Source organism: Bicyclus anynana, chromosome 14, assembly GCF_947172395.1.
Source record: "Bicyclus anynana chromosome 14, ilBicAnyn1.1, whole genome shotgun sequence".
Taxonomy (NCBI): Eukaryota; Metazoa; Arthropoda; class Insecta; order Lepidoptera; family Nymphalidae; genus Bicyclus; species Bicyclus anynana.
Window position 1 is genome coordinate 662,711 of NC_069096.1, and position 24,006 is coordinate 686,716.

The window sequence follows — 24,006 nt, forward strand, 5'->3', positions numbered from 1 at the left end:
CCTCACGCGCGACTAATGCAAATTACGAAACAAATTATGAACTCATTCACAAATACAGGTTTCGATTAAAACATCGATAGTTTTCAAATATCGACATCCCTAGCCCAGACCACAGAGTAGGACGGATCTGTAAATTACATCTTTAATCTTTGTTTTGTGCTTGTGCACTTCTATCTACAGATACAGATTCGACTAACGTTTTATACTTTGACATCTATGTATCTAAGTTTTAAAGTTGTGATAAATAAAAAGTGTTAGTGGCCCATAGAGTAGAATGCAGGCCACTAACTTGAAAATTAAATAAAAAGTTCATGTAACATGGCTTGTATTATTTGTTTTGTAGCGTAAAGTTGCTCGCTAATTAAGATGTAAACCACAGACCACAAATGAAGATGTAAACACCATAAATAATGACGTGTCGTCTTGACATTCACAACATACTTTGTCTATGATGTCTATGGCATTGTTTCGATTCCGATTTTTACAAAGTAAACATTGGTAAACATTTAAAAATTCAAAAATTCAAGTGTTATTATGTCATTTCTATGGTTTGCTATGAAATAAAAAACTTGATGCCGAATGTTGATAACAAAACTTAATTAAAATAGCATAAGATGTAAATTTTGATGCATATTTTAAATTATTTTACCCGGCTAATTACGTATCTCAGCTCTCCATGACAACATCGTTTTGATTCGAGTTTCGTGTTCCCAATTTTCTTTTCTCCGGATATTGGTAGATTCTACCTTGCTAATGTTTAATTTCCTTAGTGGTCGGATATGAGGTTTATTGAGGCAGCTTATGCTTAGAATGCGGACTGCGAAATCTGCATCGGGATCGTGAGGTAATCGACGCAATGAACGATCCGTGGGACGTAAAATCGGTGAGGCAATCAAACCAGTACATGTCCTGCATGAAGATAAATGGGGTGCCACTCCTGCCGCCAGTTGTAAGTTTGTTATTTTATTCTATATTTAAAATATAACAATTCGGTAATAGTACGCCTTATTTGTAATTTCTGGAGCCACTCCTCGCCTCGCCACTCCCTTCTGTGGTGTCTCCACACTTAATATGACAAAAAAAGGGTGGATAAAGAAATTATTCATATAAGTTCTTAAATATGGTGCTGTATTTGTTGAAGCATAACACCAAATATCAAGGGACCCTCACACTATACCATCATTTGTTTGCTTGTTAAGCAATAAGCCTTGAACAATATCACCCTTTGGTTGTATGACTTGGTAATAGGAAAGAGTTATTGATTAGAAATAGGTATTTTCATAGAAATTCATGATGAATTCATTTATTTTTCTTTTCTTACTATCTTTTGTCTTGATTGACACCTTAAAATTGAACATTGTAGTGTGAACATCTGAAAAAAAAACTGGTTTTGTTGTGTAGAGATTTTTGGGGTAAAGTTGGCATTGCATTATGGATTTATTGCTTTTTTTGACAAAGTATAGTAAAATAAGTAGGAAATTTATTCATCATTCATTGATTCTTCACTTAAAAGATATAATGAGTAAATAACTAGATTTACTTGTATCAGTATATTCATAGTTGCATTAGATATGCATAGTGATTCACTCACTTGCAGGCTAGTTACTAGAACATTTGCTTTGTTCAAGAGCAATTCTAATTAGAATTATGAAACAATGTGCAGAGTTAATTTACTTCAGTGTGCATAGAAAATATTTACATAAAACTATTTATATTATTCTACACTCAGCCAATGCTCTCAGCATAAATTTGTGTGTAGTTGTTTGAGAATTATTTCTTGCTTGCTTGCTCTTTCTTAGGGTTATTTTAAGACTGTGATATATCTTAAAATATTCATTAAAAGCAGATAATGTCAAGGAAAATTATTAAGGATTAATAATTAAGTTTATAAAATACATTTACAATTACTACCATTACAGAAGCTTCTAAAAATAAATTTCTTTTCTGTTAATCCTATTAATCATAGTGTGATATATTATTCATTATATTACTGCCTAATACATTATTATAGCTTTCTATTGATGAAAGAATTTTTCAAATTGGGTGGTTCTGAGTTTATTTGTTTCACAAATCCTTCCTCTTTATAATATTAGTGTAGTTTATTTAATTTAGTTTTTCTTTCTAGTTTACCTTTAAAAATTGTCATAATTTTACATAAAATGTTTTAATATTTTATGTAAAAAGGTTCTTCTGATGCAGTCAATTACAGGAACCAATTCATAATAAAAAATTTATTAGTTAGCAGAACAGTGACAATTTAAAACTACTCATTTTTAATAATATTGGTTTCTTTTTTCATTCTGTTTTTCAGTTAGTCTATGTATAAAAATATAAATATATACTGCAATAAATTATATTGTATGTATTATGTGCCTCTTTTCAAAAAGCTTGCAAGTAATTATACATTGGATTCTGTTTAAGCTTTACTATAAATTGCAAAAGATTCTATTTCCAGACCATATGAAGGTGAATTATTTTTCAATGTTGTTGTAATTGTTTTGAAACTATCAAAGCTAATCAAAATCTTTGCAGTTGTCAAAAGAATGTCGCAAAGAGATGCAGTACTACAAACTACTTGCAAAAGAAGTGGAAAAACGAATACAAACCCTCAAACCGTTAATTTTTGATACTGATACTGAGTCAACTGAGGATAAAACTGACGCTCCTGACCTCCCTGAATCAGAGCATAGTTATGAGCTATCTCAAGATGACATTCATGGCAATTTTAATTGTAAAGCAGATAAAATAAAAACAGTAACCACAGAAAAGTGTCTTGATGATTGTGAAATAAGCAGAGTTCATCCAATAAGCAACACCTTTGATAACATCACTTCTAACTTATACACAGATACAGACAGCGCGTCATCTAAATTATCTTCCAAGTTCATGGTAGATCTCAGTTTCAGTATTAATGAAACTGGTAAAAATTTACTTGACAGTGTGACTAGTTCCCATGCACCTCCCAATGATTTACCTGAACGTGATTGCGACTATAATATAAAAGACCAAAAAGAAATTATCTACAATGATAACAATAACGGATTTGATAGCACTCTTAAAGATGAGAGAATGAGCTTCAGCGTAAGTATTACTAAAAATGCTTTAATAGATCCAGCAACAGATATACATTTCAACCATGATGGCCCCTCTTCCCTAAGTTCTAAAAGCTTTACTGGTTCTTTGAATGAAATTCATATAGAAAGCTTAAAAGATACTCAGGCACTACCTTTAGTAAGACAAAGGTCTTATACTGTTTTAAAACCAAGTCCTATGCTTCTTGCACATTTAGAAGTGCAATCAATGAATACAGGAATAGAAGTGACATCAATTTCTATGAGTGAATCTTTATCCAACATTAGTAGTACATATAAAAAACGAAGAAGTTGGGACCTAGAGTCTGCTAAAAAGAAGTGGTCTTCAATGGCGTTAGAACTAAAGAAAACAATTAAGAGTGATTCTAAAAGTGCTCAGAATGCCAAAACTGAAGCTGCGTATTCCGTTAAAAAAACACCATCATCCACTAAAGCGAAATCATTGTCACAAGAGCGACAAAAGCGGACTCCACCCAAAAGCGTCAATAGATCTGAACCAATACGGAAGACAAAGAAGAGTCCAGTACAAAATTCGCCGACAGCTCAAAATACCTCTAAGACACCTACTCAAATTATAGCCAGTAACAAAAATGCGACTGAATCTAATAAACAAAAACTATTATCAGAGTCAGATGATCCAGCGACGCGTGTTAGAGAACTATATGATAAAATCCAGAAACAGCAACTTATTCAAATGGCCAATTTGGTAGAAAAACAGAAGAAAGAGCAAATGTTACTGCAGCACGTTTTCGAAGAGCAGAACAATTTGCTGTTCACCCAATTGAAGACAATCTGTCCCAAATCTCCGAATGAAGTAAAAGAAGCTTGGGTCGACAAAAACAGAGCTACGACCGATCGAGGACCAGTGAGTCTGAGCCAGGTGATAAACCATAAGCCCCAACAAAACCCTTGCGACAGTCCAGTACACGTTACTTTGACTGAAACCAACAATTACCTTAATTATTGCGACGACGTTTTGAAGAAATCCAGGGACATCACTGGAAGCATAAAGAAACATAATAATAGAAGTCACCAAGCTCCTGAAAAAATTCAAAGTGAAAATCATGCCTCTGAAGGTAACAAAACGCGAACTCATTCTCCTGTCCGTAAGAATACTCCAACTTCTAGAAAACTGACATATGAAACTAGCGCGTCTTCCGATCGAGAATGCGATCAAATCTTGACCGATCGAACGAACGACACCCTGGCCGATTTGAATGTCACGTTTCCTTCAGATCACAGCGAGGAATCCCAACCTTTCGTGTACAACTCTGGTCGTAACAGCACGCGCGGCTCGATACTTGAGAGTCCAATGACTGCGCCGGCAGCCTTAGCGTCATACAAGTCCACTGATAGAGCCATCAGGAGCATGGAGGAAACCATCCAGAATTCAATCGACAGCATGTGCATAAGAAACACCAAGAAGTGCGTTATGCGCCCCGCCACCGCTAATGAGGTAAGCAGATTCGTCTATTGAGTGTCATTCCTTCTAACGGGTAACGGTAACAATATACCATTATTCTTTTTACCTTGTTACTTTTTGGATATACCATAGCTGCCGTCATTAAATATAAATATGTTCTTTGTTTTTCAATTTTATCTGGTTGTTTCTATTTCTTATGATTCTGATTCTTCCTTTTTATATCATATTCTATCTCATTTTAATCTACATTATCTTGGCATCTCAAAGATCATGTCTATTGTCAAGGACAAGAAGCTATAATACAATTGAATTTTCAACAATTCAATTGAAATATTGACATATTTATGCACCCAATTACTATTAACATTCTACATGTTTTAGACGCCTTGTACGATTCGGGTTAATGAACGTTTCTTCGTTGGCATTTGTGACGATCATAATATTTTACACAGTTTTATGTACTATCTATCTAGCTTGGCTTTTGTGATTATTCAAACATTTTATGTACCTACTATCAACTAAGCTTAGCATTTGAATGTTGCAATTATTTTGACACAATTTTATGTACTATCCTCCGCTGAGCTTGGCTTTAGTGATTTTCCAAATGTTCTTACACAATTTTATGTACTACCCTCCGCTCAGCTTGCCGCGGCGAGCAAGATAGTCGCGCACGCGAAGGGCTACCTCGTCCGTCGGCTGATGCGCACGGAGCGCGTGCAGGCGACGGTGCAGACCATCAAGGACGCGCTGCTGTGCGCGCTGCAGCTGCACCAAGACCGCGAGGGCATTCGCGGCGCGGACGTCGACCTGCACAGACGTCTGATACAGCAGGTGATAAGCGGATTGATTTGTAAATGTTTTTGCAATAAACAATGATGTTTAATAACAATTTTGAGCATTGATTGACTATTTGATATTCTGGCGGTAAACTTGGATTTGGTTGTTGGTCGTTTTTAATTTTTTTATGATACGCTAATGTCGCCGAAAATATGTCACACTAGCAGACGCCCGGCGGTGGTACCCGCGTAGCTCCCGTTCCCTAGGGAGTATGGGGAAACAATTTAGCCTATGTTGATCAGGGATAATGTAGGATGAAAATATTTTTTTAATTCGGTCCAGTAGTTTCAGAGTCTAATCAATTCAAACAAACAATCAAATCATTCATTTTTATAATATTAGTGTAGATTCGCTGTTTTACAAACATTTGCTCTCAAAGATCCTTGTATTGACTGAATTTCCAAATATAGATTACTATAAAAATCCAACCTTGTTTTAAAAAAATAAAACATAGTTTTGAAGACTCACTATTCGTTATAATATGTACCATGTTAACTAACTAGAAACAGATATTTACTTCAATTTTGTTTTACTAATTTTATCAGTTTAATATAATATGTGAGTATGTTTATTCCAAAATTTATAGCACCAAAAAAATATTTTCCGGACTAGTTATGCCCAAATAATTCCTACTGCGAGTAAAATAAAATACGTTTTCAGATAACGGCGGCATGCTACACACTACACGACACGTTCGTCGCCAGCACGCCGGCGGAGCGCTGCGCGATGATCGCGGCCGACCGCAGCCGACGCCGCTCGATCGCAGCGCGACTGTCGCCTGCGCCTGTCGCGCTGGCGTCCACTAGACTCTACCGACCCACGTGAGTGTTACACTATGTTACAGTTATTCTATTTCAGGAATAATTTTTAACTTTGAATTTATTCTGGTAGTCATGATATTAAAGATATATATATGTAATAGTATAATATGCTTAATAACTTAAAAAATAGTAAAATATTAGCTTAATTAGGTTTCCTACTATTTTAGATAGATAATAAATAATATTATTTATTTACAAATCTATTCTAGTATTATAAAGAGGTAAAGTTTGTGGTATTGCAGGGGTAATCGCTGGATCTCCGAGTTTGAAAAATTTACCACTAGAAAGCCACATTATTTATGAGTGTCCATAGGCTATATTTTATCCCATCTCATGAGAACGGGGACCGCGGGACGGCTGCTAGTATAGTAAATTATTATTATGTTTAAAATTATCTAATTATATAAATTATGAATTTGTCAGTATTTGCCAACATGATGTCAATTCATATTTAAAATGAAAACAAAGATGATCCATCGAAACTCGTTTTGTGGTATTTATCTAAAACTGAAATATGAAATGGCACCCTAATTTATTATGTTCATCAACCTATAATATTTTATTCTGAATTTATAGCAAAGTTGGGAGAAAAGTGATAATTAGGCAACCAAAAAGTGTTTTTCAATGTTCTCCCAATTTGTCTTTAATTGAATAATTAATAACTTTAATAATATAATAATATTTATATAGGTGGTGGCTCATTTATAATATTATGTTTATGACAGGGATCTAATGTCGCAAAGTCACACGGGCGCGTTCCCCGCGCGCGTCAAGAGACACGCGCCTTCGCTAATGACTCAATCCAATTATGGTAACACTACTACATAAACCTGAATGTTGCCAGCTTGAAAATTTAACTCCCCAACGAATTATGTTGCCAGCTTGAAAATATTATTTCCCAAAATTTGCAATTACACCTTCTCACTGCAGTTGGGAGTTGTGGCAAAAAAATCCTGAACTATTGTATATATCTGAATGTCGCCAGCTTGCTATCCCACTACATTTGAAGATGGTAACACTTTGATTATGTGAATGTTGTCGGCTTGCTATTTTTTAATAGTTGATAATAGTTGAATGTTGGTAAACTTTTTTTAAGTTAATGTTATCCACAGCTACTTTCATATTCCAAAATTGTTGATGTTATGGTAACACTTGATGAATGGTTGATAAATCATGTTACACTTTTATAATATCATAGTTTTATTATTCACTATATATTTATAATTAACATATCACGCTTCAAGGCTTGAATATGCGCACGATTTATAATTATTATAATGTAATATTGTGTGTATGTAGTCCTTTGCTTATGGCTGATTGTTATGTATGCTGTAATTTTTTTAAAATTTATTTTAGAGAAGTTATTGCTAAACTTATATAAGTATTAATTATATGTTTTTTATTATAAGGCATCTATTGATGCACACACAAGTGATAGTATGTACAATAATAGACTTGACAAGCTATTGTCAATAATGTTAATTTGAAAACTATCGCTTACAAACACATCCACACCTTTCAGCAGGCTAATTCACTAACTTTGACGTATATTTGTTGACATATATACGAAATCGAGATTCTATATAACAAATGTCATAGTGCATACCACTAACTCTTTGTGGATATCATACAGTAGGTAGATGACATTTTTTCAGTTGATTTGATGGTTTATTTCAATAGGTTGTTTATAAAGACCAAATTAGTGAATAGGCCAGCTGTAGATCTAGCATGTGATTTACCTCATGAAGAGAAAAAATATACTGTCGACCAATAGAGGTGGAGTTCAAAATACCGCTCTCTTTTGTCCCACCGCAATAAAAGAGAGTGATATTTTCGACTCGCCCGCTATTGGTCGACAATAGGGATGATGACAGTTTTTTTAATTGTACAAAAATTTGGGTATCTACGATCATAACTTTCTGAGCTACAGGAATTTACAGCGCTGCCACGGATCCCTGAAAAACGCCCCATACAAGTTGGTACGATTTAATGACGTCGTAGGTCCATAATGATCGTTAGTTTTGTATGGGCGGTCAAGCAAAATTACTAATATCTTTGTTATTTGTCCGTTTATGTTTATAGCTCATGTATTAAAACATGTCACATTTAATGTAAGGAAGCTAAAACTGTATGAATTTTCATCTAATTTCGATAAAAGATTTTTAATAGATTTTGAAATTTTATATTCTTATTTACTTTGCAAATATCCAGTCAATCTTTGCTTTTTATGTGTAAATTAGTTAACATTGACCTTATTTACCTGAATGTATCATAAAAATCAATATATTCAAACCTAGTCATCATCCCTATTGTCTTTCTCTCGTATCGAGATGTCATGGTGCACGTCTTAGGTCTACTGTGCTATGTACATTAAAGTAAATTGTTTACTTCAATATTTTCCAGAGACATTTAGCGGCGACAAGACCGTGAGACGCTATATGCCGAGCCCGCGGCGCCGCCCGTGGCGCTGACTCTAGGCTTCCACTCTTACAACTCTTCACACTGGGGACACATTAATCGACATTACAATTCTGTTAGTATAGTTGGGATCCTGAATAAAATTGTGGTTGTTTTGTAATATTATAATAGAGTAATTATTTAAAAACAAAGAAAAATCTCACTGTGAAAACATTTTTTTTAAATACGTAATTTAACAAAAAAAATTGAAAAGATAATAAGAACTTTAAACTTGAAAATAATTTTTAATAAAGTAAAATTTAAAAAAAATGGAATAGCTAATAAAAATAATTACGTTTGAGGACGTCTAAACGCGTAATAGGTCTAGCATGCGTCAATGACATCTGTCGTGACCAATAGCGATGGAAACGAAAATATCGCTCTCTCTCTTAGCGATGGAATAAAAGCGATATTTTCGATGTCGCCGCTATTGGTCGAGAATGTGTCTTTCTCTTTAATATGACGTGCTCGTCCTAGGCCTAATAGATGTGGCAATTTGTAAATTGGCAGTGTTATCTAAACTTCATTTTTTTAGAATTGCAAAATTATGTAAACAAATATGGCCGTATTCATCACTGACATTAGTTGTGACGTCATCCTAGGGATGGGCCGTTGATGAACTATATCGAGAATTAACTACTACTAATCGAATTTTATATCAATTGTAAAAAAATCACTTTATTTAAAAACTCACTTCTAAGTTGGCAACACTAATCACACAGTCAAAATACGCGCGATATTAACTATCTACCTCTTTCTGTTGCATATTAATTAATACCTATCAAATAACATTTTTTTCACTTGTATCTGTTTGTTATAAATTAAAAGAGTACTAAAAAATTTAGGCAGTACTTGTTAACGCATTATCTTTTTTTTAACATATAAGTACGTAACTAACTAAACAGCGCTATGAAAAAATTACTTTATTCAAATTACTCAATTACGATATCGATACTGAACGGAATACATTCGATATTTACAATCGGTAAATCGTTCATTTTTAATCTGTGGTGACAATTTTACTTGGCACAACCTTAGAGAGACGAAACGTCAAATTAACATTTAAATGTAATCTGTGTGCATAATTTCGTGTTTAATTTCGTTTATTTCTAAAAATTTTGATCAGGGTTCCCAACTTAGGGGTTTTCCCCCCAGATTTAGGGGGCAAATAAGTGAAATGGGATTTTTTTAGGGGTCTGAAATTTTTAGGGATATTTTCAGGGATTTTTTGACTCTTTAATATTTTTAAATTGATGATAATTTTAATTTCTTTCTTGACCTAGCGACTTATAACGACATATAATACGTCATTCTACAACCACTCTGAGGCAACTGGCGACAATTTTTATCGAATAAAAAAAGTTGTTAAATTTATTCATTGTCAACATGTATGATTTCAAAAAATCTGAATTTTCAGATAGAGACGTAATATTTTGTCTGTATTAAATATAGACTTTTGAAACATATTACAGCATATTATTTCTAAATTATTATGAATTTATATTTTATAGGGGGACAACTCAATAATTAAGGCGATTTTAGGGGTTTTTGACACAAACTTTAGGGATAAATATTTTGGAGAGTTGGTAACACTGATTTTGATTAAACCCTGTGTAAATTAAAAAAATGTTACGTTTGTATGATTCTCCATAGGTGGATTGTAAAGAACAAAGTGTTTGTGCGTGTTTTAATAGTTTGATGGTTCTGAAAACTGTTATGAAAGTTTGGCATCGACAAAAGGGTTTGTTTATTTACCAAATAGCGCAATTCAATCTGGACATGGTATAGTGTGATGTACTCGTGACTACAAGCTTCTATATTAATCTGTGCCGTCATTGTAGATAGATTGTTTATACATATATTCATTAAAATTTAAACATATTATGGTATAGCTTACAATATAATAAATTATGTATCGAGACTTACAAAAACTTTCATTGATTAGGATTTTTTTTTGTTATATACTCGTATGTGTAATTTTTGACCACTTTACTGGATTTATTACAAGTTAAATATTTATTTGTAGAAGATATATTGTAATATTTTTGCATTACATATTTCTTCAGCATCTTGCAATGGGTCTGATTTTTTGTATCTTATTTTAAGTTAACCACACCCACAAAAAGATGCATTTAATGCAATTTAACGATTACAAGGTGCTTTTGAATATGGTTTTTACTTTTTTTTTGTATTTTTTTTAAGAGTTGCTTTTAAATAAGATGTTTTTGTAAAGCACATGTCTAACATTCCTTTTAATTGCTGGATACTGAAAATAATTTAGATTAGAGATAATTTATATATTTTCTTATCGAATCGTACGAATTGCGTTGCGTATTCAGTAATAATTTATACAATTATGCGAAAAATTCCATTTGGTTGTACAAATTAGTAAAATAAAAAGATTTCACCGAAATTAGTACAGTATTTTGGTGTTCAAAAAAAGATAATTGTCTTTTGAAAAGTGGTAATTTTATGGATTTTGTTTTCCGAAATCTTTCAATCTAGTTGTCAAACTGTCAATTTAATTGTCAAAGATTATATTATATTCGTTATAACCACAAAAAGATGCATTTAATGCAATTTAACGATTACAAGGTGCTTTTGAATATGGTTTTTACTTTTTTTTTGTATTTTTTTTAAGAGTTGCTTTTAAATAAGATGTTTTTGTAAAGCACATGTCTAACATTCCTTTTAATTGCTGGATACTGAAAATAATTTAGATTAGAGATAATTTATATATTTTCTTATCGAATCGTACGAATTGCGTTGCGTATTCAGTAATAATTTATACAATTATGCGAAAAATTCCATTTGGTTGTACAAATTAGTAAAATAAAAAGATTTCACCGAAATTAGTACAGTATTTTGGTGTTCAAAAAAAGATAATTGTCTTTTGAAAAGTGGTAATTTTATGGATTTTGTTTTCCGAAATCTTTCAATCTAGTTGTCAAACTGTCAATTTAATTGTCAAAGATTATATTATATTCGTTATAACCACAAAAAGATGCATTTAATGCAATTTAACGATTACAAGGTGCTTTTGAATATGGTTTTTACTTTTTTTTTGTATTTTTTTTAAGAGTTGCTTTTAAATAAGATGTTTTTGTAAAGCACATGTCTAACATTCCTTTTAATTGCTGGATACTGAAAATAATTTAGATTAGAGATAATTTATATATTTTCTTATCGAATCGTACGAATTGCGTTGCGTATTCAGTAATAATTTATACAATTATGCGAAAAATTCCATTTGGTTGTACAAATTAGTAAAATAAAAAGATTTCACCGAAATTAGTACAGTATTTTGGTGTTCAAAAAAAGATAATTGTCTTTTGAAAAGTGGTAATTTTATGGATTTTGTTTTCCGAAATCTTTCAATCTAGTTGTCAAACTGTCAATTTAATTGTCAAAGATTATATTATATTCGTTATAACCACAAAAAGATGCATTTAATGCAATTTAACGATTACAAGGTGCTTTTGAATATGGTTTTTACTTTTTTTTTGTATTTTTTTTAAGAGTTGCTTTTAAATAAGATGTTTTTGTAAAGCACATGTCTAACATTCCTTTTAATTGCTGGATACTGAAAATAATTTAGATTAGAGATAATTTATATATTTTCTTATCGAATCGTACGAATTGCGTTGCGTATTCAGTAATAATTTATACAATTATGCGAAAAATTCCATTTGGTTGTACAAATTAGTAAAATAAAAAGATTTCACCGAAATTAGTACAGTATTTTGGTGTTCAAAAAAAGATAATTGTCTTTTGAAAAGAGGTAATTTTATGGATTTTGTTTTCCGAAATCTTTCAATCTAGTTGTCAAACTGTCAATTTAATTGTCAAAGATTTGTGAATCTAAATAGCAAAATATCAAGGTTTTGTAATTAAATAACATTTTTGTAGCGATAAGTTTTGCAAGTTAAGGTTCTGGATAAAGTAAGTTGAACTATGCGCAGTTTGCGCACACATTCGCAATGTACAATATGAGATGACGCAAGCAACCAAAGCAACATGTTGACGTCATTACAATCGCGCACGAAACATTCAATATTTGACATTTGAAGCACGCGTTTAACACTTTTGTTTATCATTATACCTGCGCAGACAACTGTCATCTTGGTTCAGCTCACTTGCCGGTGTCTATACGAGTATCATTGTAGCTTCCGAAGTACTGGTGCCTAATAAATGTATGTTCTAATAATAATAATTTAAAGCTAATAATATTAATTATGTCGTTTATCGTGTGCTTGTATTGTACTTTATTTTTTATTAATAGACTGATTTTCTTTTTTTACATATTTTATATCTCGAGTGGACAGCCAATCAATTCAATTCTTTGTCAATTTAATGAAACTCGTCGACTTGAGGAACCAATTTTCATCTATCAATGATTAGACATAAGTTTGGTTACAGTGACCATAAATTACATACTTCTTTAAGCTAATCCTTAATATTAGAAGATTCTAACCACATATGGGGGACTAACTAGTTCAGTCCAGACTAATTCAGCTTTAATTCGGTACAAGCAGTAATAAAACCTACAGCCAATACGGCTGTTCAATGATCCAATCCGATTTTTGATAAAATGTCTATTTCTAAAATTATTTATAATAATTATACCTTAAATAAAATATGAAAAGCGAAATCATCTTTTATAATTTTGTTATTTAAGCACTCTAACCTTGTAATATTTTTTCATAAGATGGTCACAATTTTCTTTCTAGTCACATGCTACCAGTACATATTCTGTTTATGTGCTTCTTACCTATTAGTTGTGGAGATCTGATCTAGCATTTTTTTATTTATTATCTATTATTAATAGCTGTTTTTTCCAATTGCAAGAACTAGGATGCGCGCCATGAGATAATATCGACCAATAGCGGTGATATCGAAAATATAGCTTTCTCTTCCGTTGCGATGGGACGAAAGGGACAGCGATATATTCGATTCTGCCGCTATTGGTGGCCTGTCTTTTTCGTCACGAGATATGTCTTTGACGCACGCTAGGCCTACAAGCGTGGTATCTACACTAATATTATAAAGCTAAAGAGTTTGTTTGTTTATTTATTTGCTTGAACGCGCTAATCTCAGGAACTACCGGTTTGATTTGAAAAGTTCTTTCAGTTTTAGATAGGTCATTTATTGAGGAAGGAGGTATATATTATCCCCGTATTCCTACGCGAACGGTAACCACGCGGGTGAAACCGTGCGGGGTCAGCTAGTACAGTATAAAGTGGATAGAAGACCAGGCGCTGTGAGGATGTGAGTAAGCAAAAATTGAGGACCGCTTTCTGGTTACAGTATTGGACTCAAAAAAGCATCCAGATTACGATTCTGCATGTTGCCAGGAGGTTTACCTACCCCCTTTGGTGTCTATAGTGTTCCTGTTGTGCCTAGCGTAGTGTCAGCGATCGTCAACCGCCGAATGAACAAATCGAAATCGCTCTTATGTACCAATGAGATGATAGATTTAGACAAACAGATATTTATCTCGTGGCACGCTTCCTAGGCCGTTAGCATTACTGAAACCCCAGTCTAAAAGGGCTGTTCAAATGACAATATAATGTACTATAGCATGTGTCAAACTTCGAGTCCACTTCAAACACGAGCCGTATGACGCAGATAACGAAAACATACATGGCATATTGCAATTCAGACCTAACTCGAAGTTTGGCGTATACTATACTAAGTTATGTTTTAGTATTATTGACTCTAATTCTATTATCTTCGTCACAAATCTGTACCTAATAATTCCAAAGAGTAACTAACAATGATGTGGCAACTGAATCATATGTGGGTTTTTTTTATAATTTTTACGGAAATAAAACGAATATTTGCTCGAATTTTATTTATTTTATTTCTCCATATACATACCCCTCATTTTGAACAATTATTATTAATCAGACAAATTTGTGTAAAAAAAAACGATTGAATTTTAAAATCACGAAATAAAACAGCGCAATACGTGACGATGTGAGCAAACAATTACAATTGCACGAGTAGAAGCACACTCAACACCCCACACGCCGCGCGTCGACTAGTACAATACTACGAGAACAACCAATATAAACTTATGGCTCCTCTACACCATCGGTCATGGTGGACGACAACTTTAAGTTATCAACCCATATTCGGCTCACTGCTGAGCTCTTGTCTCCTCTCCGAATGAGAGGGGTTAGGCCAATAGTCCACCACGCTGGCCCAATGCGGATTGGCAGACTTCACACACACAGAAAATCAAGAAAATTCTGGTATGCAGGTTTCCTCACGATGTGTTTCCTTCACCGTTTGAAACACTTGTTTAATTTCATAAAATGCACACAACTGAAAAGTTGGAAGTGCATGCCCCGGACCGGATTCGAATACACCTTCCGGAATCGGAGACAGAGGTCATATCCGCTGGGCTATCACGGCTTTTATACCGAAAATACAAGCAATCCAGAGTGTAGAGTGCATAATCGCCCATGATCGGCGACCAGCGTACTCGTCGTTTATCATTCGAACGTCAGAAGTTCGCAGACGATAGTACAAATGTGTAGGGTTCACGATTGAGTTAATAACTGAGCAATTATGCCACATTTTGTCAATCACGACTGATAGTGTAGAGGAGCCATTAGGTTGTTGCCCTTTAGTATACGTCTTTACCGATTGTGACATTCCTTAACATTTGAGCTTCTGCCAACCATTTCTCGGTTCAACTGGATGTGGAAGCATCTAAAATTTTTCTTTATACTAAAAAGTAAAAACTAAAGCTTTATTTACGAGTTTTCTGTCGAGCATTGCATTTGCATGAATGTGCTATAATTAAAATTGCGATTCCGAACAGGTGACGCCATCGCATCTGGTGTTGGCAATGTGTTTCCGGCACACAAATATATTGAATTTGAATAAACGCATGAAAAGTGGGGTGTTGCCTGTTTAGCTACTACACTACCATAAATATACGAAATATATCATACTATCAGTAGACAATAAAAGCGTGTCTTAAGCACAAAATAAAAAAAAAGAATCATCACACGGTTACCACTATTACTGTACAATCGCTCGGCCGGGGAACTCCCTGGCCCTTATAAAACATCTATAGCTATCCGCGTCGACAACTTTACTTTTTTTTAAAAATACCCTCTGAAGTGAAATTCGTGTACAAACATCGCTATTATGCATTTAAATGCCACAAAAACCCGCCGTCGTCGGCGTAAATCAATAATTTCGGCTCGTGATAAACTGACGATGTTTTTTTTAGTTTTTTTTTTTTAATTTCTAAAAGTCTATAATGTTAAGGCAGAGTGTATTTAACGTAAGGAACCTCGATGTCGTTGTCGTCTTCGTCGTTGCAGCACAACTCGAACACTAGAGCTTTTACGTGTGGTTCTAGTTTCTTCTTGGAGACTTTAGTCACCACTTCGGACATTGGCAGGTGGAGTCGTTCCTGGCGCTTGGCTTTGGGCATGAAGAATGAGTATAACATGCACACGCCTTGGGACAGCATGGTGATCTCGAGCTTGTGTTCATTCTTGAAATAATCTATGAACTGTTGTAACGTGACTTCGCCCTTGACTTCGAATCTGTCCCAGAGGGTCCATTTCTTATCGTAATAAACGTTAGTAGGAGCTGCGATCGGTTCGGAGAAGCCAAAGAATGGTAAAGCTAGATTGACGAAGCCGTTTTTGAAAACTTCCAACGTGTTGAAGCCTTGAGCGAGTTTATAAAGCTCGAGACACACTAAACCGGCAACAACTGAAGTAGTAGTGGCTATGGCGGGTATGATTTTGCCCGCAATGAGTTTGGACCGATGTCGGTCTGCGGGTGGTATTTTGTAGTTCGCCGCACGCAAGTTGGATGCCGCAACGATGAAGTCCATGTGGAAGTTGGTGTCGTCGTCTTTCTCGAACTCCAGCGGAGTGATCTTCAAGTTGCCGAGCTTGTTGGGCGGCGGGAGGTCTGCGACGATGTTCTTCACGCGGTCCTGGTCCATGTCATCATTGTTCTGCTGCATCTGTGCATCCGTGACTGCTATCTTGATGCCGGATTTCGGTTTGAATTTCGGTACCTGAAAGATTAAACATTTGAAAAATGGTCACAAAAAACGGGTAAAGAAATTTAGTTATGCTAAAAATAAATGCTGTTCTCTAGGAATAACATTTTTATGTATGTACAATAGGTGTGAAATTATTATTTGTTACAACAAAAATAGTATTATTGTTGTAATATAATAATAATTTTAAATAGGACTTCTAAAAAAAACACGTTTTATGACGCTAGAATGCCACAGAGAGAAACTTATAAACGACAAACTATCAACACCATTGCATTGTTTAAAAAATGTCTAATACCAACTAACCTGCACACCGGACGCCAGTTTAGCAATCTTTTGCCTGTCCACACAGGGCGCCAAGCCGTACACTTGCGCCCTGAGGTTAGCAGCTGCAATCACATAATCCAGATGCAGCTCGTCCTCTTCGTCGAAGTCCAGCGGCGCTGGGCAGCGCTTGGGCCCCGACCAGAAGGGCGCGCCGCTGGTGGTGGTCTGGTCCGGCGGGAAGTTGAACAGCAGCTGCAGGATCTGGTTGGAGTACTGCGTCTCGAAGTGTATGCGCGCCCATGATACGCAGTCGTCGAAGCTTAGTGGGCGGTCGTTGATTGCGTTCTGGAATTATACAACAATTGTTTTACAATACGAAAATGGAATCCAGATTAACGGTTTTTAACGTGGTAGAATGGTCATCAATTTTAATTACTTGCCTCAATACATTTGAAGCTTAGAATCTCATAAATCTTAATATTTATTTATATTAAATATAAATTAAATTAAAGTTGGAGGTGGTGCAAACAGGGCTATTCACAGGGCTATAACATCACGTAAAACAATGTGTGCACAATCAAATTTCGCATTAGCATTTGGGTACTTCTATAATTTATTTCTAGTAATTATTTTAAATTTGTCATACCCTAACGCTCTCCAACACATCCAAGGGCTGGCTTCCAGGTAGCCTCATGGTCCTCTCCAGGAAGTGAGGGTCCCGGAGGTACTGCGCCGCATGCTCCGCAGCCTGTCGGAACAGACCCTCGAACTCATCCCTGGCCCACTGCAATGTATGCTCAATGGCGTTGGGGAAGTTCTTCAGGGTGCAGATTGGGATGCTCTTCTCTGGTGGGTCCTGGGACGAGCTGTAGGACTCGGTGAGGAACGGGACCACCACCTGGAAAATGAGAAATTCAATACAACTATTTGTTGTGCAGCTCATCAAGATGCCATGAATATTGGCATATTTTAGTTGTTGAGGTTTTGAGGCCAGAGGGAAGTGAACGACATAGTCAGTAGACTCATTCATTCATTCAGAATAGGACTGGGATTATTTATTGTTGTGCTGGAACGGAAACTACCTACTCGTATTTGGAGAGTCGATGACACAATCTGGGTTACAGGGAGCCGCTGGATGCAAACAGCTCAAAACCCTTGAGTTTGGACAGCCTAATTTCAGCAGTGGAGGTCCAACAACTGATAATGATGAGATACCTGCGTGTTGCCCTTAGTGCCCAGCGTGCCGCTCTCCAGCAGCGGCTTGCGGTAGTACACGCAGCGCCGGTCCATGTAGATGCGCGCGTCCACGTTGTCCAGCGCGTTGGCCACGCCGTCCAGCGCCTCGAAGAACGCGTCGTCGTACACCGCCTCGGTCTCCTGGCACACGCGGTTCTCTTGCGCCACCACATTCATCAACGGGTTCATTTGTTTGATTGCCTGAATCAAACAATTATTTTTTATTTATACATCAAATAAAAAAGTAGGTAATGCTAAGATAGTTTGTAAGAAGTTGAATACAAAGAATACAAGTGTTTGAGGCAACGTTGCTTAGGAAAACACTGGCTTGTAAACTTTGGTTTTCAAGAAGTGTTAATCTTTTAAAACAGGACAGTGTAACAGACAACTATTATGTACATCTTGCTATAGTACATAAATTATTTGCCATCTGCCACATAGAACAATTGTATATTACAGTAAAATTAACTATTTTGATAGCAACATTTGAGTTACAGCTATGATATACGCTATACACTACAATATGCAATAGGGGAAGAAGTAAATGAGGCAGTTTTAAATATAGATGCGATTCTTAAAGTAGCTATCCAAATGAAATCCATACCCTGGCAGCGGTGCTGGATTTAGGTTTCTGTACGTCACGCGGCCGGAAGAGGAACTGTCGGTTGAGGTTGGACTTCTCTATCAGATCCATGTCGGTGACGGTGACCTGCCCGCCGTCGGCTCCCACGCCCACCATCGCGAAGTTCTTCAGCAGTTCACAGCCTATGGCACCCGCGCCTAGAATGGACAACACAATTTTTTTTAATAATAGAATAAACTACTATACTAAGCCATGCTCGAGGAGTACTGTTTACAAATTAGAAATGAGGGTAGAAAATGCATGTCATTTTATAACTTTTTCATTTTAAGTTATGTCTATGTTATGTTTAAGATACAGACTATATCTAATTTTTTTTAAGCTTATTAATCAAATTTATTTTCATTAATATAAGAACAAGTTAATTTTAATTAATATTAGGTGTGAAATGACTATGACTACGATTTATACCCTCATTTTTAATTTGTTTGTTGGTAAACAGTACTTCTGGATTATAGCTTTAGTATAGATATTATATAAAATACCTCTTTAACTTAAGTTGGATGATTATTCATACAGGTTAATTATTTTTTCCTATCCTGGCCTTTGAAATTCACTAAGCATCGTTTCTTTAGCATTTTTACTTTAATAAATTATTATTCAAGAGCTCCTTACCAACAATAAAGTACTTCTGTTCACCAATTCTCTTCTGGATATCTTTACCAAACACAGCAATCTGGCCGTCGTATCTAGAGCCCACAGGTTTGCAATTTTCTTCATTGAGTGCTGATCGGTCTTTAGGGAGGCACTCAATAGCATCCAGGTATAGCCATTGGACTATTGGGTGGAACTTTCCGGAACAGGCCTTCATCACCTCCTGGGCGATGACACCTCCAATTGCTGCATTCATGGGGTTTAGATCACCAGCAGACACCTATGACAAAGTTGTTTGTAATTATTAAAAAAAAATATTGTTTTTAAAAAGTAAAAAATAACATGCAAGAAAAGTTCAATTGGAAATGATTTTGACATGAAAACTGTACTCCTAGAACAAAGGAGACAATATTCTATTCAAACAATTCATTGTACATTGTCTACAAGATTAAAAGTCAGATTTCAAACACTCACCACTTCTCACTTGTTGTAATCTATTACAACAGTTTTCTTCTAATGTCAAAAATAAATTAAGTAAAATAAGTTGTACATACCTTACAGAATGTCTCTAGAAGTTCATTATTGGCTTCAAACTCTCCACTCTTGAACAACTCTTCCCCTTTAACAATATTGTTCACATGTTCAGTGAACTTGGCATAGTCTTCATTGGACCAGGGCTTAGGGAGTCTTCCTTCTGCCTCCTCAAACTTATGGAGAGCCAGGAAACCAACATGAAGTTGCTGCGGATAGTCCATTTTGCCAAAATCGGTGATCAGGAACTCAGGGTTTTTGATGGATTCGTTCAAGGGTTTGAAGTTGAGTATTTTGGGCATCTTCACTTGTGTGACTACACCACCTCTTTTGTATTTGGAGAACAGTGTTGTGTCCCCAATACTGAAGGTATATGGTCCCAGGACTTTAATTTTGCGGGGTTCACAGCCATTTAATTCAGTCATGCCCTCCACCTGAAAATTAATTAATACTCATCACTGTCTTAATGCAAACCCAGGATTCACTCCTCATACTCATAGGAGAGGGGATTTAGACAAATCATTCTGTATGCATGCATGCATGGTTTTGGTTTCTAATTTACTGTTACTAGTAACCAATGGTATAACTAACACAACGTTTCAAACTGATAAACATTTGGATAATCTGCAATATAACTAACATTTATTCCCAAGTTTGTGTTTTCATAATGAAACTAACCAGAATGAGTTTGTTGTGGGCTTCATTTCTAAGGCTTTAGATATATTTTCAAGTTGCAATTATAGTTCATAACTTTACAGTGATGTAATAATTTGATAAAAAATATATTGATGATTTTTAAATACCATAAAATTTTTATTTTAGAGTCAGTTGGGTCCTGATTAATTATTGCACTAAAATTGGTTAATATCATCATCATCAGTCATTATGCATCCACTGCTGGATATAGGCCTCTTTTAAGCGGCGCCAGCCCACTCTACTACACACTTCCACCTAGTGGAGGGTGCCCCACTCCGCTCACAGAGATGCAGTTTCCACTCAAGAACTTTATGACTCTTAATGACCATTGGTCTTCCAACAGACATCACCAGCCCACTGCCATGTCAGTGAACTATCCCTGAGAGCTGTTGGTAGCTCTCTCCATAGCACATTGAACGAATTGGAGTTTGTAGACTAGTTAGTTAATGTATTTGTAACAAACAATGGTTATCCAAACTTCACCGTAAGTATTATTTAGATAAATACTTATTATTACAATAGAAGCATACATAAAACAGCAGGCAGGCAGCCATTTCTCTAGCTAACAAGATTACAAGACTAATACAATATTATAGTCTTCAACTAACTTCCAAGTTTCTCTACTTATTGTGTAGATATTGAAATTCAGATTTTGAGTCCTCATACACAATCTTTTTTGGTAGCTGGTCCTATGTATGGATTCATCAAAAATGCTCAAAAGTTGCTTGTACAAAGTCATATTACATAGTTACCATAGCCCCCTTAAAACGCCTGAATTTCATCTCTTTATCATGAATAGTCCAACTAAATAAAATTACACATTTGTGCATGCACTTTTATCCTAAAATTTTAATTTTGCTTAAATTTAAATTTATATCAAGTCAGCTTACATGCACTTATATCACGTCTGCAGTGTTTTGTACAGCAGATTCTACTGAGAAGTTTCTTCTTCTAAGAAGGGACGTAAATCAGGAGTTTCAATATAATAAATTAAAATATTATTTATATCTTGGCAAATTATTGAACCTATGAGATATCATGGCACTGCACTTTTTGGAGGCAGTAAGCTGACATAAACCTATGTCTGTTTCTAGAAAAACAATTGTTTAGATATTTTCTGTTTATAAATATTCAGAGTCTTGCATAGTTTGAAAGCTTCAAAAGAAAAAAAATTGTGTGAAAAAGTCTTCTTTCTTAATACCATGTATTATACAGTTAGCATTGAAGTAACACATTATTATCTGTTTTCTTCAATTTATGATATCATGGATCTATAATATCATGGATTAGAAAATCCTACCTGGTCTCCACGATACAGATCAATCTAGTGTGGAGACCACAGGCAATGTTATGGTTTTTTGTATATTTTTTTGGTGAATAAAGATTTTATTTATTTATTTATTTATTTATGGGCAAAAGAGAAATAAATTGTGCTAATTCTAAGATATAAATCTTCAAGATATTTGGTATGATTTCTATCCTATAATTTAATATGAGCGGTCACCAAAATATAAAATATAAATATAATATAATATATATATATCAAGGCTGTAAGTGATAACTGTTTACCTGAGTGGTAAACCAAAGGTTATTGCACCAAGATGTGAATCATATTGGTGTGTAACTGTGAATCATCTCAATAAAAAACTGTGGTGTAGGACATTATTTATATCTTGTGATATTCTTGATTTTCTACAAAACATACTTTATTACATATTTTCTTTTACAGGACCTGTGACTCCTGCCACCTATAATATAAACACCTTCAAAGCAACTGATGGTGCACTTTCCATTTTAGACCTCATCATTGCTATCCATTAGATATGATTATAGTCAAGTCAAAACCATAAAAAGACACCTTATTAACAGAAATACTCATTATATACAAACTAAGAAAGGTATTTTCATTACACATAGCTATGTTAGCTAGCCTCAGTATCAGATTCCTTTAAAATAATAAATATTTATTTTTTAAACAAAAGAGAACATTTATAGTGCAACAAACGGATGCCCGCACCCACTTCACTTTTCACAAATCCCGTGAGAACCATGGATTTTTCTGGGATGAAAGTAGCCTATTTGTTAATCCAGGGTATTATCTATATTCGTTTTAAATTTCAGCCAAACCAGTTAAGTAAAAGAGTTAAAGAGTAACAAACATCAATACAAACTTTCACGTTTATAATATTAGTAGGATAAGTCACCACCAACTTTCCAAGATTGTTATTGAGAATTTCTAGAAAGATAAAAAAAAGCAATATTTCACAACTGAAATCAGGACTCTGTATCAATTAAAATGAATACTAACCTCACTGAAGGTAACATAGTCCCCATCTTCGAGCCCATGTCGAGTGTCGTCCAGACAAGTGACCACAGCTTCATACTCGTGTGATATGTCGGCCACCATCGCCGACACGGGGTTCTCGCCCGTCACGTCTAGCACCTTGAATTCAGCTCCGAAGTCGCAGAACACTTGAGAGAACAGCCCCCTGGTGTCAGCGATCACGAGCGCTACATTGTTGGCGTGTGTGATGGCCGCCAGGCGCTGCTGCTCCGCCCAGGAGGCACCGGTCAACACCACCACACTGAATTTCTTAACGAATTCCTCATCCAACTTTTCGGTGTAAGCAGTCGTCGGCACGTAGTGGTTCAGCTCCGCGAGTTGCTCGCACGAAGCCAGCGCCCTATTCTGTCCGACCGTCGCTTCCGACAGGTAGAATTGAGACGATAAGTCCGCTATAGTGCAGGTTCGCTCGTCGTGCAGTGTCACCGACTTGACGCCACCGAGGATCACGTTTTTCGCAACCTCCACACCCAAACCGCCGAGCCCCGATATCAGCACGTCCGAGTTGGCCATCCGACGCATAGCATCGTGCCCCAGAACGTATAGCTGCCGTGAATACAGACTCTCGTCGATTTCGTCCTCAACACGCGTTCCATTGTTCGCCATTGCTGAGGATTTGCAACTCGCCTCTCCTGTGTTTAGCTTCCGCTTTTTCGCCGGGGGGTCAACGGAATTATCGGCGACTTCAGCACTAGACATCGGGCACGAACGCGCACAATTTTGGCAGAATTTTGCTTTGCGTATTTATTGCTCAATCAAGAAAATAATCTTCAGATAATTGCGGACGACATTCGCAATTCGCTTCGTTGAAGGCCCGCTTACTCACTGTCTTGAAGTTAGTCGCAATCAACGTGGAAAAAATGGATTACGGAAGTGATTTTCATTTAGTTTATTTTAATCTACAATGCCCGAATATTAAAATAACTATAGTAAAACAATAAATTACTTCGATTTTTTTAATGTAAGTGATTTACTGTACAATACTTCTATAAGATCTTTTTTCTCTGATTTTTGACTATTTTTGACA

The 24,006-nt window shown here is 35.4% G+C and overlaps 3 protein-coding genes across 5 annotated transcripts in view; 1 reads left to right on the plus strand and 2 right to left on the minus strand.

The window, feature by feature from the left end:
- The window catches only part of LOC112046466 (rab GTPase-binding effector protein 1), a 449,904-nt gene that overhangs the window by 63,080 nt on the left and 362,818 nt on the right, over positions 1 to 24,006 (minus strand). The gene's annotated exons all lie outside the window — the stretch shown is intronic.
- Positions 468 to 14,479, plus strand: LOC112046463 (uncharacterized). Of its 3 annotated transcripts, XM_052885658.1 has the most exons (7): positions 468 to 949; positions 2,312 to 2,466; positions 2,533 to 4,548; positions 5,158 to 5,346; positions 6,013 to 6,173; positions 6,899 to 6,984; positions 8,577 to 14,479. In XM_052885658.1, exons 2-7 carry the CDS (start codon positions 2,368 to 2,370, stop codon positions 8,642 to 8,644), a joined length of 2,619 nt encoding a protein of 872 aa, XP_052741618.1. In that variant the 5' UTR covers positions 468 to 949; positions 2,312 to 2,367; the 3' UTR covers positions 8,645 to 14,479. The 3 variants fall into 3 exon arrangements, with proteins under 3 accessions (XP_052741618.1, XP_052741620.1, XP_023938849.2); XM_052885660.1 differs by lacking the exon at positions 6,899 to 6,984; XM_024083081.2 differs by lacking the exon at positions 2,312 to 2,466.
- LOC112046470 (ubiquitin-like modifier-activating enzyme 1) lies at positions 14,470 to 23,824 on the minus strand. Its single transcript, XM_024083093.2, has 8 exons — positions 22,944 to 23,824; positions 19,963 to 20,373; positions 19,430 to 19,688; positions 18,779 to 18,954; positions 18,154 to 18,375; positions 17,585 to 17,836; positions 16,978 to 17,283; positions 14,470 to 16,686 (listed from the first exon to the last, which is right to left on the minus strand). The coding sequence occupies exons 1-8, from the start codon at positions 23,676 to 23,678 to the stop codon at positions 15,913 to 15,915; spliced, it is 3,135 nt and encodes a 1,044-aa protein (XP_023938861.2). The 5' UTR covers positions 23,679 to 23,824; the 3' UTR covers positions 14,470 to 15,912.

What these genes read in the sequence shown, in the direction of transcription:
- LOC112046463 (XM_052885658.1), top strand. Translation starts at nt 2,368, where the DNA reads ATGTGCCTCTTTTCAAAAAGCTTGCAAGTAATTATACATTGGATTCTG. An exon ending in TATTTCCAGACCATATGAAG is followed by an intron (nt 2,467 to 2,532) that starts GTGAATTATTTT and finishes AAATCTTTGCAG; the next exon opens with TTGTCAAAAGAATGTCGCAA. An exon ending in ACAGACGTCTGATACAGCAG is followed by an intron (nt 5,347 to 6,012) that starts GTGATAAGCGGA and finishes ATACGTTTTCAG; the next exon opens with ATAACGGCGGCATGCTACAC.
- LOC112046470 (XM_024083093.2), bottom strand. Translation starts at nt 23,678, where the DNA reads ATGTCTAGTGCTGAAGTCGCCGATAATTCCGTTGACCCCCCGGCGAAA. An exon ending in TTCTAGAGACATTCTGTAAG is followed by an intron (nt 19,689 to 19,962) that starts GTATGTACAACT and finishes ACTTTGTCATAG; the next exon opens with GTGTCTGCTGGTGATCTAAA. An exon ending in ATGTGTTGGAGAGCGTTAGG is followed by an intron (nt 17,284 to 17,584) that starts GTATGACAAATT and finishes GTATAATTCCAG; the next exon opens with AACGCAATCAACGACCGCCC.